Source organism: Chanodichthys erythropterus, chromosome 4, assembly GCF_024489055.1.
Source record: "Chanodichthys erythropterus isolate Z2021 chromosome 4, ASM2448905v1, whole genome shotgun sequence".
Taxonomy (NCBI): Eukaryota; Metazoa; Chordata; class Actinopteri; order Cypriniformes; family Xenocyprididae; genus Chanodichthys; species Chanodichthys erythropterus.
In genome coordinates, this window is record NC_090224.1 from 3,069,043 (window position 1) to 3,082,500 (window position 13,458).

At 33.5% G+C, this 13,458-nt stretch overlaps 1 protein-coding gene across 4 annotated transcripts in view; it reads left to right on the top strand.

Annotated features, from left to right (window-relative positions):
• Positions 1–13,458, top strand: part of clocka (clock circadian regulator a) — an 81,998-nt gene that overhangs the window by 53,564 nt on the left and 14,976 nt on the right. For all 4 annotated transcript variants that reach the window (XM_067383659.1, XM_067383662.1, XM_067383663.1 and 1 more), the window contains exons 6-13: positions 628–687; positions 1,178–1,326; positions 4,321–4,412; positions 4,533–4,622; positions 5,524–5,644; positions 5,828–5,941; positions 9,042–9,160; positions 9,491–9,573. In XM_067383659.1, coding sequence (XP_067239760.1) covers positions 628–687; positions 1,178–1,326; positions 4,321–4,412; positions 4,533–4,622; positions 5,524–5,644; positions 5,828–5,941; positions 9,042–9,160; positions 9,491–9,573 — 828 coding nt within the window. The remainder of the gene's footprint in view (positions 1–627; positions 688–1,177; positions 1,327–4,320; positions 4,413–4,532; positions 4,623–5,523; positions 5,645–5,827; positions 5,942–9,041; positions 9,161–9,490; positions 9,574–13,458) is intronic.

Genomic DNA, 13,458 nt, shown 5'->3' on the forward strand with positions numbered 1-13,458 from the left:
CTAAACAAATTAATAATTAATTAGGTGAAACTGTGCACTTGAATTTGTTGTTGCATCATAATGTTACATACTGTGCAGTGCAGTGAAATATTATTGCTCTTTATTGTTTATTTAGGGTTTTTTAGTCATTTAAATAACATGGGTTATCTTAATATGTGATTAATGACATTTTTTTATATAATACAGTGTAATACAGTGACATATGTTTTTTTAGCCATATCAAAACAGTAAATCATGTGCATGGGTAAATTTTACCCGCTGGCGGTTTTAGGTAAACAACGACCCCTGGCTGTTGTAGTGTTAAGCTCATATGTGGAGGACAAAATCCAGCGGGAACTGGGAAGTCATGTGCAGTCCTATGTCACCGGACTAATCTTCACGGTACGTTAGACGGCAATGGAAACGCAGACAGCAACAGATCTGGGGGGGAAAATGTTCCTGGGACAAATTGTTCCGGGTAATTTCAGTGGAAATGCAGCTGATGATTTCAATTTCAGTCTGTTTCTCACACAAAGATGTTATATGGGAGCGGTGAGGAATGAAGCTTTGATTGGCTGGGCATACATCTAGGTAGAGCTCACATTGGTCAAGTTGGTCTAACTGCTTTTACTATTGGTCTCTTTTCAGGGATGACAGCAGTATCTTTGATGGGTTGATGGAAGAAGATGAGAAGGACAAAGCAAAAAGGTGATTAGACATATAAAACATTATGATTATGATTGCTTAATGGGAATTTCTTTTACCCAAGACAAACTCATATTATGAACCAACCTCTCATTCCATTATCTCACGCATGATTCATTACACTAGAGGTTTGTGTAGACAAGTCCTTTTTCATGGTTGTATATCTAAAGTGGTTTTGCACCAGGAATAGAAACTAGTGTGACCTAGTTATGACAGTTTAAACCTGAGTGCACATATTCACCCTCATCTTCTGTATACATTCACAGAACCGTGAAATGGTTTCTCTCAGCATTGCAAGATTTTTCTCAGATTAGATAGTGTCCAATTATCACTTTTATAGGAGTAAATTGTACAATTTAAGATAATTAATAGATAGTTAGATGACGTGTGGTTTAGAGCTCAACTGTGACTTTGAAAACATCTGAAATACCAATGAAATTATGTTATCTTAAAGTTAACGGTTGATTTCCACTGTGGAATTTTCCACCTACAGAGTATCTAGGAACAAGTCGGAGAAGAAGAGGCGAGACCAGTTCAATGTGCTCATCAAGGAACTGGGCACCATGTTGCCGGGCAACACCCGCAAGATGGACAAGTCAACCATCCTACAGAAGAGCATCGACTTCCTGCGCAAGCACAAAGGTTACTGTAGCGCCATACCAATTATTAGTAACCAGGGGCCGTATTCACAAAACATCTTAAGGCTAAAAGTAGCTCCTAACTTGCTGATTTAGGAGAAACTCTTAAAAATAATGGAAGTGTCCTAAATTTTTGCTCTAAGAGTATTTCACAAAGCATTTTAGCACTAAAGCTAGTTCCTAAGTCTGTGAAACGTTAGGATTAGTCAAGAGGACTTCTAAGTCACTAAGACCAAATCACAAACAATCCTAATCCACCCAAAGACACTGTACACCATTGAGGCAATAGCGATAAAGCCTTAGGTGCTGAACCTTTTCTTCATAATTGCAATACATTTTGATTTATAGATTTGAATCTATGATGAGAAAAACTTTAACAAACTTTAAAAAAAAAAAAAACTTTAACAAATAAATAAATATTGTATGATTACCTGTGGCAATGGTTTTCATGAGCCCACACTTTCATAAATAAATAAATATAAATTATTTATAAAACATAATTTGTCGCTTGAATTCTGCATTCTCTTGAGATGAAGACATCCAAGAGGCGGTCCACAATTCACTGTATATACTAGTTTAATTAGTGACACTTAGCCTACATTTTAAAACCTTTATTTGAATGTGGCAACATTTTTATTAAAAAATATTTATTTGAATAGGGCAACATTTGTATTTTAAACCTTTATTTTAATATGGAAACATGACACCTCATTCTACAATATTTCTATGATTAAATCTCCGACTCCTCCCCCATCAGCCAATAACATGTCTGTATACTCCATGGCAACGAGGTCAACCTCGCCCTTACTCTTAGCTTAAGACTTCAGTCTATTCCTTGGTAAAAGTTGGTCTCAACAGCTTTGTGAATAGGTTTTAAGAGAAAACTCTTAGCTAAAAACTTTTACTGCTATTTAGGAGAACTCTTAGTGGTAAGATAAAATGTTTTGTGAATACGGCCCCAGATATTTTTAGATTGCAATTTGTCATGTTTTTGACCATTTTGAAAATGAAACTCAACTTAATATTTTCATCTACTGAAAAGGAAAAAAAATACATAAAACTATTTTCATATTTTCAATCAATAATGTATCCAACATTTTTAACATCCAACTTTTTCTCTGTAATTGTTTAGTTGACTTAAGTTGATCTTACAAGCCAGACTGTTTACTATCGATGCATTCTGGCCAAGAACCGCCCACTTAGACAGGAAGGAGCCATCTGATGACATGTAAAACATGTTAAACCTTCACCACAGTTTGCTTTTCTCACTCAACATATAAGAGTAGGTATTTCTGATATAGACGTATTTATAGACTGGATACAAAAAATTCAAGTATTAGTGCAGCAATCAAAGCAAAAGTCTAAACAGACACCACCAAAGAAATTAGTCCTCTAAAATATTTTAGTTGCCACTATCTTCCTCAAATGGACGGATTGCTTTTGGTATCATTTTTATGGATGATAGTTTTTGAAAGTTGTGTGTGTGTTGTCATGCACAGAGATTGAACAGTTTGGTGCAATGCTGAAATAAAATAAATAATAAATAATAATAAAAATAACATAATAATATATATTAAAAAATAAAATGGATAAGATTAATAAGATAAAAATGAAAATGTTATGCACCCTTAAATGAAAATTCTGTCATCAATTACTCACCCTCATGTCGTTCCACACCCATAAGACCTTCGTTTAATCGCAAATTAAAATATTTTTGATGAAATCCAATGGCTCAGTGAGGCCTACATTGACAGCAAGATAATTAACACTTTCAGATGTCCAGAAAGCTACTAAAGACATAGTTAAAACAGTTCATGTGACTACAGTGGTTCAACCTTATTGTTATGAAGGAATGAGAATACTTTTTGTGCACCAAAACGACTTTATTTAACAATATCTAGTCATGGGTGATTTCAAAACTCTGCTTCATGAAGCTTCGAAGCTTTACGGATCTTTTGTTTCGAATCAGTGGTTCAGAGCGTGTATCAAACTGACTAAAATGCAAAAAAAACTACATTTAAAATAACAAATACATTTTCAAAACCCTGTTTTAGGGTTATAATATTGCTAAGTACATAATTATTATGTTCTTTTAGTGTATAACAGAATAAACTCACATTAAAAAGTTTGGAAACATTACTATTTTTAATGTTTTTTTTTTAACAAAGTCTCTTATGCTCATCAAGCCTGCATTTATTTGATCAAAAATACAGAAAAAACAGTAATATTGTGAAATATTATTGCAATTTTTTAAATAATGGTTTTCTATTTTAATATACTTAAAAAAATAATAATAATTTCTGTAATGCAAAGCTGAGTTTTCATCAGCCATTGCTCCAGTCTTTTGTGTGACATAATCCTTCAGAAATCATTCTAATATGATGATTTGAAACTCAGTTATTATCAAAACTCAAAACAGTTGTGTTGCTTAATATATTTTGGAAACTATGATACTTTTTTCAGGATTCATTGATGAATAAATAGTCAAAGACAACAGCATTTATTCAAAATAGAAATATTTTCTAACAATATAAATCTTTACTTCAATCACTTTTTATCAATTTAACACATCTGTGCTAAAAAAAAGTATTTAATTTAAAAGATTTAATTCAACAAAAGATTTAATTTAAATAAATGCTGCTCTTTTTTAACTTTTTATTCATCAAAGAATCCTGAAAAAACATTTGTAATAAATCAGCATATTAGAATGATTTCCGAAGGATCATGTGACACTGAAAACCATTATTTTAAATTGTAATAATATTTTACAACATTGCTGTTTTTTTCTGTATTTTTGATCAAATAAATGCAGGCTTGACGAGCAGAAGAGACTTTAGAGAAACATTAAAAATAGTAATGTTTCCAAACTTTTGAATGGTAGCATTTTATAATTAATCAGACATTTAGTTTATTACCCTGATGAAATAAAGCTTATGTTTGAGTTCATCTTCCTGTATTTGAAACCGAACCCTTGTTGTTTGTATTGTCTTACCATCAGAAATTGCTGCGCAGTCCGAGTCAAGTGAAATCCGTCAGGACTGGAAGCCGCCATTCCTTAGCAATGAGGAGTTCACACAGCTGATGCTGGAGGTGAGGACTTTCTCTCTCATACACACACACTTGCCTAAAGCCCCCCCACTCATGTGTATTCATTCAGTAAACACTAAAATGACAGAATTATTGATATTCTTCATTGCTTTATTCATTTAGGCACTTGATGGCTTCTTTCTGGCCATCATGACGGACGGCAACATAATCTACGTCTCAGAAAGTGTTACGTCTTTATTAGAACATCTACCTGTGAGTATGAACATACTTTTTACATTTATTTGATCAAAAATACTGTAAAAGCAGCCATATCGTGAAAATGATTTCCATTTTCATATATATTTTAAAATATTATTTATTACTGTGATGACAAAGCTGAATTTTCAGTCATTACTCCAGTTTTCAGTGTCACGTGATCCTTCAGAAATCAGTCTAATATGCTGATTTGCGACTCAAGGTTGAAAACAGTTGTGCTGCTTAATATATTTGTGGAAACATACATTTTTTGAGGATTCTTTGATGAGCAGAAAGTTCAAAAAAGCAGCATTTATTTGAAATGTATATATTTTTTAAGCTATAAATGTCTATACTGTCATTTTTGATAACTTTTTTTTTCTTAACCTAAATTTTTGATTAATTCTGTAACTTTTCAGAGAGATAGCATTGACGGTTACATCCATATTTACAGTTTAAGAAGTCTCTCAATATATTCCTTTTAAATCATTGGTGACTAAAAATATTAAAATGAAAATGAGACAAAAATTTAGATTTAAAAATTTTAATTTAACAACCTTAGCACTAGTAGTAGTTTGGTGGACAGTTGACAATCCTGACCAATCCTTAAGGGACATTCATACTGACAACAATTTGCAGCAGCAAAGCAACCAAACATAATTTATTTTCAATATGTGTGATTGAGTGATAATGACCGCTAAGCGACAAACACATGCAACTGAGCAGTGGCACAATGCGGCGACCACCAATGGATGTTCAATTGTCCGTCACCTTATACAGTTACGAATACAATGGTTGATACAGCATGCTTACTAGAAAAAAAATAACTGCAGCCTCCAGCTATTTAAACATTGTCTGCGTGACTGCAGCTTTACTGTGTAAGTATGAGAGATACTGACAAAATCTGTTGTGTTTTCAGTCTGATCTTGTGGATCAAAATCTGTTGAATTTCCTTCCACGGGGTGAGCATTCGGAGGTGTATAAAGCCTTGTCCACACACATGCTGGAAGGAGAGACCCTCACCCCAGACTACCTAAAAAGTAAGAATCGCTCTCGTACATGTACATCTCCTCATGACCAAAAGTTTTTATTCTCATTCTGTTTCTCTAGTCTCTCTCTGTCTTTGTGTGTCATTGTCTCATTTTTGTGAGCACAGATCACTTGACTAGAGCTCATTAATGCTGTTTTCTTGTTTTTGTTTTGTTTTGTTTGCTTCCCTGCAGCAAAGAACCAGTTAGAGTTCTGTTGCCACATGCTCCGGGGCACGATCGACCCAAAAGAGCCGCCCGTTTATGAGTATGTCAAGTTCATCGGAAACTTTAAGTCCCTCAACACTGGTGAGTGTCAGAACGAGCACCCGCGGCATCAGCCGAGTCTTTCATATGGATCCATTTATTGAATTACCCTGCCAAGTGCTTGATTGCTTGTGCTTCTTATGAAAGTAGATGGAGCAAGGATCATTATTTCAATAGGAAGTGTTGTGAAAAGCCAGTGTGCCAGAGAAGCAGGCTTCTGACCCAGATTTTAGGATGGAAAGTTGACTGTTTGTGGCTAGAGGTGAAGTGTGTAATATGACTGGTGTCAGTAAACATAATTACAAAAATAATGAAGTTAGTTTTTTCCCCTTTGAAAACAGATAGCCTTGCCTCAAACTCACACCATTGGTGGAGCCAAGATTGGTCGGGATGATCAAACTAGAGCAATGTTTTTTTTTTCTTTTTTCTCCAGGGGAATCGATCTACTACGTGTGACTTAATTATAGTTGATGGGGGGGAGGGGTATATTTAAACATTTTAAATCATTTATCACCTTTGAGATGTGCTTTATAAATACAGAAAGCAGCTTTGTTGATTAAATTAATGATAAAAATGTTTATTGAAAATGTTTTTTGTTTTGTTTTTTCAGCAACAATAAAGATAAAGACAAAAACAAATCACCACAATGACACTTAACCATTTTAATTAAAATTTAAAAAAAATTGGTCTTGCTTAAGGATACTAATTATATGCTATTATTTCAGGAGTTCCCTTTTTCATAATGACAATTTTTATGTTAACAAATACTAATAAATGTTATTAATCCTTGAGGTAATAAATGTTTAAAAAAATAAATAAATCATGGAAAAAGTTCAGTGTCAGTTTGACACATTTTCGTTTTTGCAAATGTTTTTTTTTCCTTCAGAAATTGGTTTTGCTGATAAATATTTTTGAAGAGACTTTTTATTTTAATTTTGTTGAAATTAACATTATTTTTCGTAACATCATGTCTTGCTGAAAAAAAAAAGTATTTCTTAAAGTATTAATTTCTTAAACATTTCTTTAAAAAAATCATACTGCCCCCAAAAATATAAGCACACACACACAGACGTTCGTTTTTGTAAATTGTGGGGACATTCCATAAGCGTAATGATTTTTATACTGTACAAACCGTATTTTCTAACCCCCTACACTACCCCTACCCCTAAACCTAACCATCAAGCATTTTGAAAAATGGGGAATATGACATAAATGTCATTCATTTTCATCTCTCTCTCTCTCTCTCTCTCTCTCTCTCTCTCTCTCTCTCTCTCTCTCTCTCTCTCAATTCAATTCAATTCAATTCAATTCAATTCAATTCAAAGTGCTTTATTGGCATGACAATTGTTACAAAGTATTGCCAAAGCATACATGTACATATAGAAACATAAAAAAGCAGAACGATTAATCAATCAATATTTAGAATTCTATGAACAATTTAGAAATCTGTGGTGTGTGTGTGTGTGTGTGTGTGAGCACATTACTGATTAGTCGACTCCTCCCTCTTTTTGTGACAGGTATCAATGTATCTTGCTGCTAGTAGGATACAATCTATTTTTTCACCTAATAAATGTTGAATTTGTGTTTTATTGTTTACTTTTATGAAGTTAGGGCAAAGTATTTCAGATTTTGGATAAAATGTCTTTCTGATTTACTCATAGTTAGGGCAACTGGTGTGGAAGTGTTGCTCTGTCTCCACTTCTCCCAGCTCACAGTACGGGCAGATGCGTCTCTCTCTCTGGGCAGCCAGTTCTGTCTGTATCTGCCCGTCTCTACAGTCAGCGTGTGATTGCTCAGTCTGTACCTCAGCATTGTTCTTCTTAATTTACAGTGTTTCACTGTACTCAGATATTCTGCTGTGGTGTAGTCTCTATTTAGGGCCAAATAACATTCAAGTTTACTTTGTTTTTCTGTTGTTTCAGTCCAATAGGTCAGGTAATTGTCTTTTATGCTTTTGTAATTTGGTTGGGCCGAATTCTGTGGATGAGGGTGCCAGTGTCCTGAGGCTGGCTGTTGTTAGTTGCGTTAGTTTGTTTTTGCAGCCTCAGGACCATCTGAATTAGGGGGCTTTTTTCAATGTTCATTTCATGGTTTTTAAGGGCTTTAGAATGATAAGAGTTGGGGTCACTTGCAAAATTTGATGGCTCGTTTCTCAATGTGGATTAATAGAGGGTATTGGCCTAATTCTGCCCTGCATGTGTTGTTCGGTGTGTTCCTCTGTACTCTCAGGATACTCTTACAGAACTCGGCATGCAGGGCATCTGTTGGGGTTTTGTTAAATTCGTGGTTCAGGAGAGGACCCCAGACTTCACTGGCATATAGTACAATTGGTTCTATGACTGATTTTGAGCCAGATTCTAATTGGTATTTCAATTTGGATTGATTTTTTGATGGCATAGAAGGCCCTTCTTGCTTTCTCTTTCAGTTCATTCACGGCCAAATTTAGCTTTCCAGTTGCACTTATTTTCAGCCCGAGGTATGTGTAGCTTGTGGCATGATCAATTATTTTCATACCAAGGGGGAAATTGTGTTTCTTTCCCTGACATCTAGGTCTTTTTTGAAACGTTAGAATTTTTTTTTTTAGTTGGGTTAATAGTCAGGGCCCTGACTATTAAGTCCAATAGGACTTAATAAGTCCAATATATATATATATATATATATATATGAGAGAGAGAGAGAGAGAGATGAAAATGAATGACATTTATGTCATATTCATTTATTTATATATATATATATATATATATATATAGTATATATATATATATATATATATAGTATATATATATATATATATATATATATATATATATATAGTATATATATATATAGTATATATATATATAAATTATTTCATTTTGATAGATAGATGGATAGATGGATATATGGATAGATGAAAATGAATATAACAATGAAATATTGACTAAATTTAACTGACATTTTCATAAAAAACAGAAACTATCTGTTAAAATGAATATTGCAGGAGCTTGCTGTTTTAAATACAAAGAGTTTAAGAAATTTCCTCGCAGGTGCTGCCCCCTAGTGGTAGGCTAAAGAAAATAAGCTTATTGTTCATTGTTCATCGTTTCTTCTCTCTAAAAAAAAACTTCCATTTATAAAGATTTGCTTGTCTTTTTGTCTTTAGTGCCTAACTCAACACGTAATGGCTTTGAGGGAGTGATCCAGCGATCGCTGAGGCCGGCTTTTGAAGACAGAGTGTGTTTCATAGCAACCGTGAGGTTAGCCAAACCTCAGTTTATCAAGGTAGGTTGAGCCAAAGCCGACTTGGCACCTTCTCATTGGTCCTGTGACTTCTAACATTTGCCTGACAGACAGTGAAAACCTCCATGAGATCTGCTGTGTATATGTTCATCATGACAAAGGATGAATGTGTGTGTGTGGGTGTGTTGATAGACACTGTACATGTTTGTGCAAGAATTAGCTTTGTTTTTGAAGACACTGATAAATGACCAACATACAAAACACTGAGAAACTGTGAGAAGTAGGTCACTTGGTTTCTGTTCTTGTTTTTTTTTTTGTCTGCTAGACATGCTCATACGTTCGAATAGTCGTTTATAATCTCTGTTTCGACAGGAAATGTGTACTGTGGAGGAGCCCAATGAGGAATTCACCTCCAGACACAGTTTAGAGTGGAAATTCCTTTTCTTGGACCACAGGTACAAACCTCATCACTTTCCCTCTCAAGTAAAACTAAAGAGTCCCTCTGCTAGTTTGTGCCGAGACAGATTTTAAATCATACATGTCACCTGTGACTATTTGCATTTGGATTTCAAGGACAGGGTCTCTGATTTTTGAAAGACAGAAGGAAACAAAAGACTGAGAGAGAGAAAGAAAGAAAGAAAGAAAGAAAGAAAGAAAGAAAGAAAGAAAGAAAGAAAGAAAGAAAGAAAGAAAGAAAGAAAGAAAGAAAGAAAGAAAGAAAGAAAGAAAGAAAGAAAGAAAGAAAGAAAGAAAGAAAGAAAAATAAAGAAAGAAAGAAAGAACTAAAGGATGACACAAGGAAGGGAAGAAGAAAAGAACAAGGAGTAAAGTTGTAAAGATGGAAGTAAGGAAGTGAAAGAAAGAAGCTAATCATGTGACTGATCTTAACATGTGCGTGCCTCAAAGGTGTGTGTCTTCAAAGTATTTTTGTTTTGTTTTTCTAAGCTGTGTGTAACCATCAATGTTTCAGACCTAATTTTTTTAGCACAGTGGTTGATTGACAGGTGAGTTGGTGACACATTAACATTGACACTCCAATGCAGTGTTACTCCACAATGACTCAACCTGAAACAGATATGGTTCAGATCTTAAAGGGTTAGTTCACCCAAAAATGAAAATGATGTCATTAATGACTCACCCTCATGTCGTTTCAAACCCGTAAGACCTCCGTTCATCTTCGTAACACAGTTTAAGATATTTTAGATTTAGTCCGAGAGCTTTCTGTCCCTCCAATGAAAATGTATGTATGGTATACTGTCCATGTCCAGAAAGGTAATAAAAACATCATCAAAGTAGTCCATGTGACATCAGTGGGTTAGTTAGAATTTTTTGAAGCATCGAAAATACATTTTGGTCCAAAAATAACAAAAAATACGACTTTATTCAGCATTGTATTCTCTTCTGGAATCCATTCCATTGAGCCAATCACACAAACATGCAGAGCGTCCATTTGATTCACTTCTTGCGAGAGCCGCACAATTCACTTCTCTTCTGAACATTAGATTGTTAAGAAAAATATCATGAAATTAAATGCATTTACAAGACAGGAATAAACACTGCTGCAGTGAAAGTTTGAGAAGACAGCTGAAAGTATATATCTGACTATATCAATGCATGTGAATCAAATAAATATGCCTAATAATTTATAATATAATAATTTATATTAGATTCACAAAGAGCTCAAATGAATACACATAAGCTTCTTATGTTTAAAAGCTTTATATATCGATGCATGTATTATATTTATATCAATTTAAAGGCAAAGTTAAATATGAATTGTCAAGCAATATAATAGTTTTATGAATATACTATTATATGAATTATACATAATTCATATAATATAAATATATTAAATAATTAGCAGCAAAAGATGAGCAATTTTGTCTCTAAAATGTTTTCACTATAAACTGCTTTATTTGGAGCGAGAGATGGTAAACAGGGGGAGTGGCTTTATTGCATCAGATACGTGTCACTTTACTCACAGCTGATTGGTCCAGTTTGGGTTTGCGATCTCTAACTCAGAATAAACCTGCTCCGGAGAAGGTTAGCCATGTAGCGTAAGTTACCATAGCAATGAAACCCGCTAAAAACCAATCCACCCTTCATAAGCCCGAAAAACCAGAGTTTACTCAAACTAATCTTGAACTTACCTGGGTAGAAACTGAAACTAGCTTTGTGCAACAGGCCACAGGTGTAAACACAGGCTTTGTGCAGTGGTTCTCAATTAGGGGGCTTTGGCAAATTTTCAATAGGGCTTCAAGATGACTTAAAATGATTTAAAACAAACCAAGCATTAAAATATGGCCAAACTAAGAATCAAGTAAGTACGGACGAGGATTAGGGCCAAGCAGTAATAAAAAATAAAACCATCTCGAGATTAAAGTTGTTAAATTTAGAGAAAAAACTCATTAAATTTCAAATAAAAAGTCGAGATAAAATGTTGAGAATAAACTCGTTAAATTGCGAGAAAAAACTCGTTAAATTTCGAGAAGAAAGTCAAGATAAAATGTTGAGAATAAACTCATAATTTAATTAGTTTATTCTCAACATTTTATCTCGACTTTTTTCTCGAAATTTAAAGATTTTTTTCTTGTAATTTAACAAGTTTATTCTCGTAATTTAACGACTTTTTTCTCGTAATTTAATGACTTTATTCTCAACATTTTATCTCGACTTTATTCTCGTAATTTAATGACCTTTTTCTCGTAATTTAATGACTTTATTCTCAACATTTTATCTCGACTTTTTTCTCGAAATTTAACAAGTTTATTCTCGTAATTTAATGACTTTTTTTCTCGTAATTTAATGACTTTATTCTCAACATTTTATCTCTACTTTTTTCTCGAAATTTAACAAGTTTTTTCTCGTAATTTAACAAGTTTATTCTCGTAATTTAATGACTTTTTTTCTCGTAATTTAATTACTTTATTCTCAACATTTTATCTCTACTTTTTTCTCGAAATTTAACAACTTTAATCTCAAGATGGTTTTATTTTTTTTATTATTGCTTGGCCCTAATCCTCTTCCGTAAGTAAGGGATAAACCACGGCTTTAATTTTAATGCACAACGTGGAGACAAAGAATCACCCGACATGAAGCAGCTATAGCTGTGGATTATCCCACTTATACAATTTTCATTTTTCCAGATATGACAACTTAAAGATGTCATTGATATCTGCAATGCAATATTTGACCGTAAGAGTAAAAATGGCGGTTATTTTCATCAGTTATGGCTCGTTAGATCTAGAATTACTAAACATTTTTATAAGTAAATCTTTAAAAGTAAGTAAATCACTGTCCACGTGCAGGTCAATTTTTGTATCTACGTGGACAATGCACATGCAACAGTGCATGTGACTTGAGCGCTTGAAAACAAAGTCCACTAGATAGTGTGCAAGTGCTGAACGTGTCTTTCCACCCTCACGGCCAAAGGAGTATATTTTGAATGCTTGATCTCCTCTTGAGATTCTTCTCACTTTTTCAAGATGTTTTTATTGTACATGCTTGCATTTTGCTTGCACAGTATGTCTCAAATTTATCAATAGTTCACATTCATCCCACAGGCTCAAAGGCTTGTACATCTAGAATAGCATGAACATAATTTTCTCTATAAAATCTAATAATGTTATGCTTGGAAAGGTTTATACTGAATTTAGACAAGTTGTTTTGGAAAAATAGCTGCTGGCACTGCTGCTACTCTATATATAGTTCAAATCAAGGATTCAGTTTAATCGGCACAGATGCTAGATATTAAAGTGATTGAATACGATTTTCCACATTTTCGGTTGTTTAGCAGAAGCTTGTGGCGCTTCAGATCTTTTTTATCCCAAAACATTTGCATATGAATCAAGGAATGAATGATAATCTGTTCCATGTTTTCATTTTAGTTTAGTTTTCTAGTCAAAAAGTATAACTTGGCTTTTGTGCTTTTTTTTATTTCATAAAAGTACACACTTGTAATATTTTTGTGTGTGTGTGTGTGTGTGTGGAGGGGGGGGGGGGGGGGGGTCAATATAATTTCAAAACACATACCAGTCAATATAAGAGTAATCTGATTAAAATCAATATATTATAATATTTAAAATGTATTAAAATCATTACATTTCAATGAAAATCTTTCACAATGACACATTTACATGAACTATATGAACACAAATACATTTAAAGGTAAATTAATAACTTCATCATGTGCAAATTTGAACAGCCTCTTTGAGATCTGAGCTTTAACTTCAAAAATATTTGTTTTTACATTTAATTGAACATGTTTTTAACATTGATATCATCAATGACAAGACATCAATGGACAACATATTCATTAACAAGGGTATTAATTAAACTTA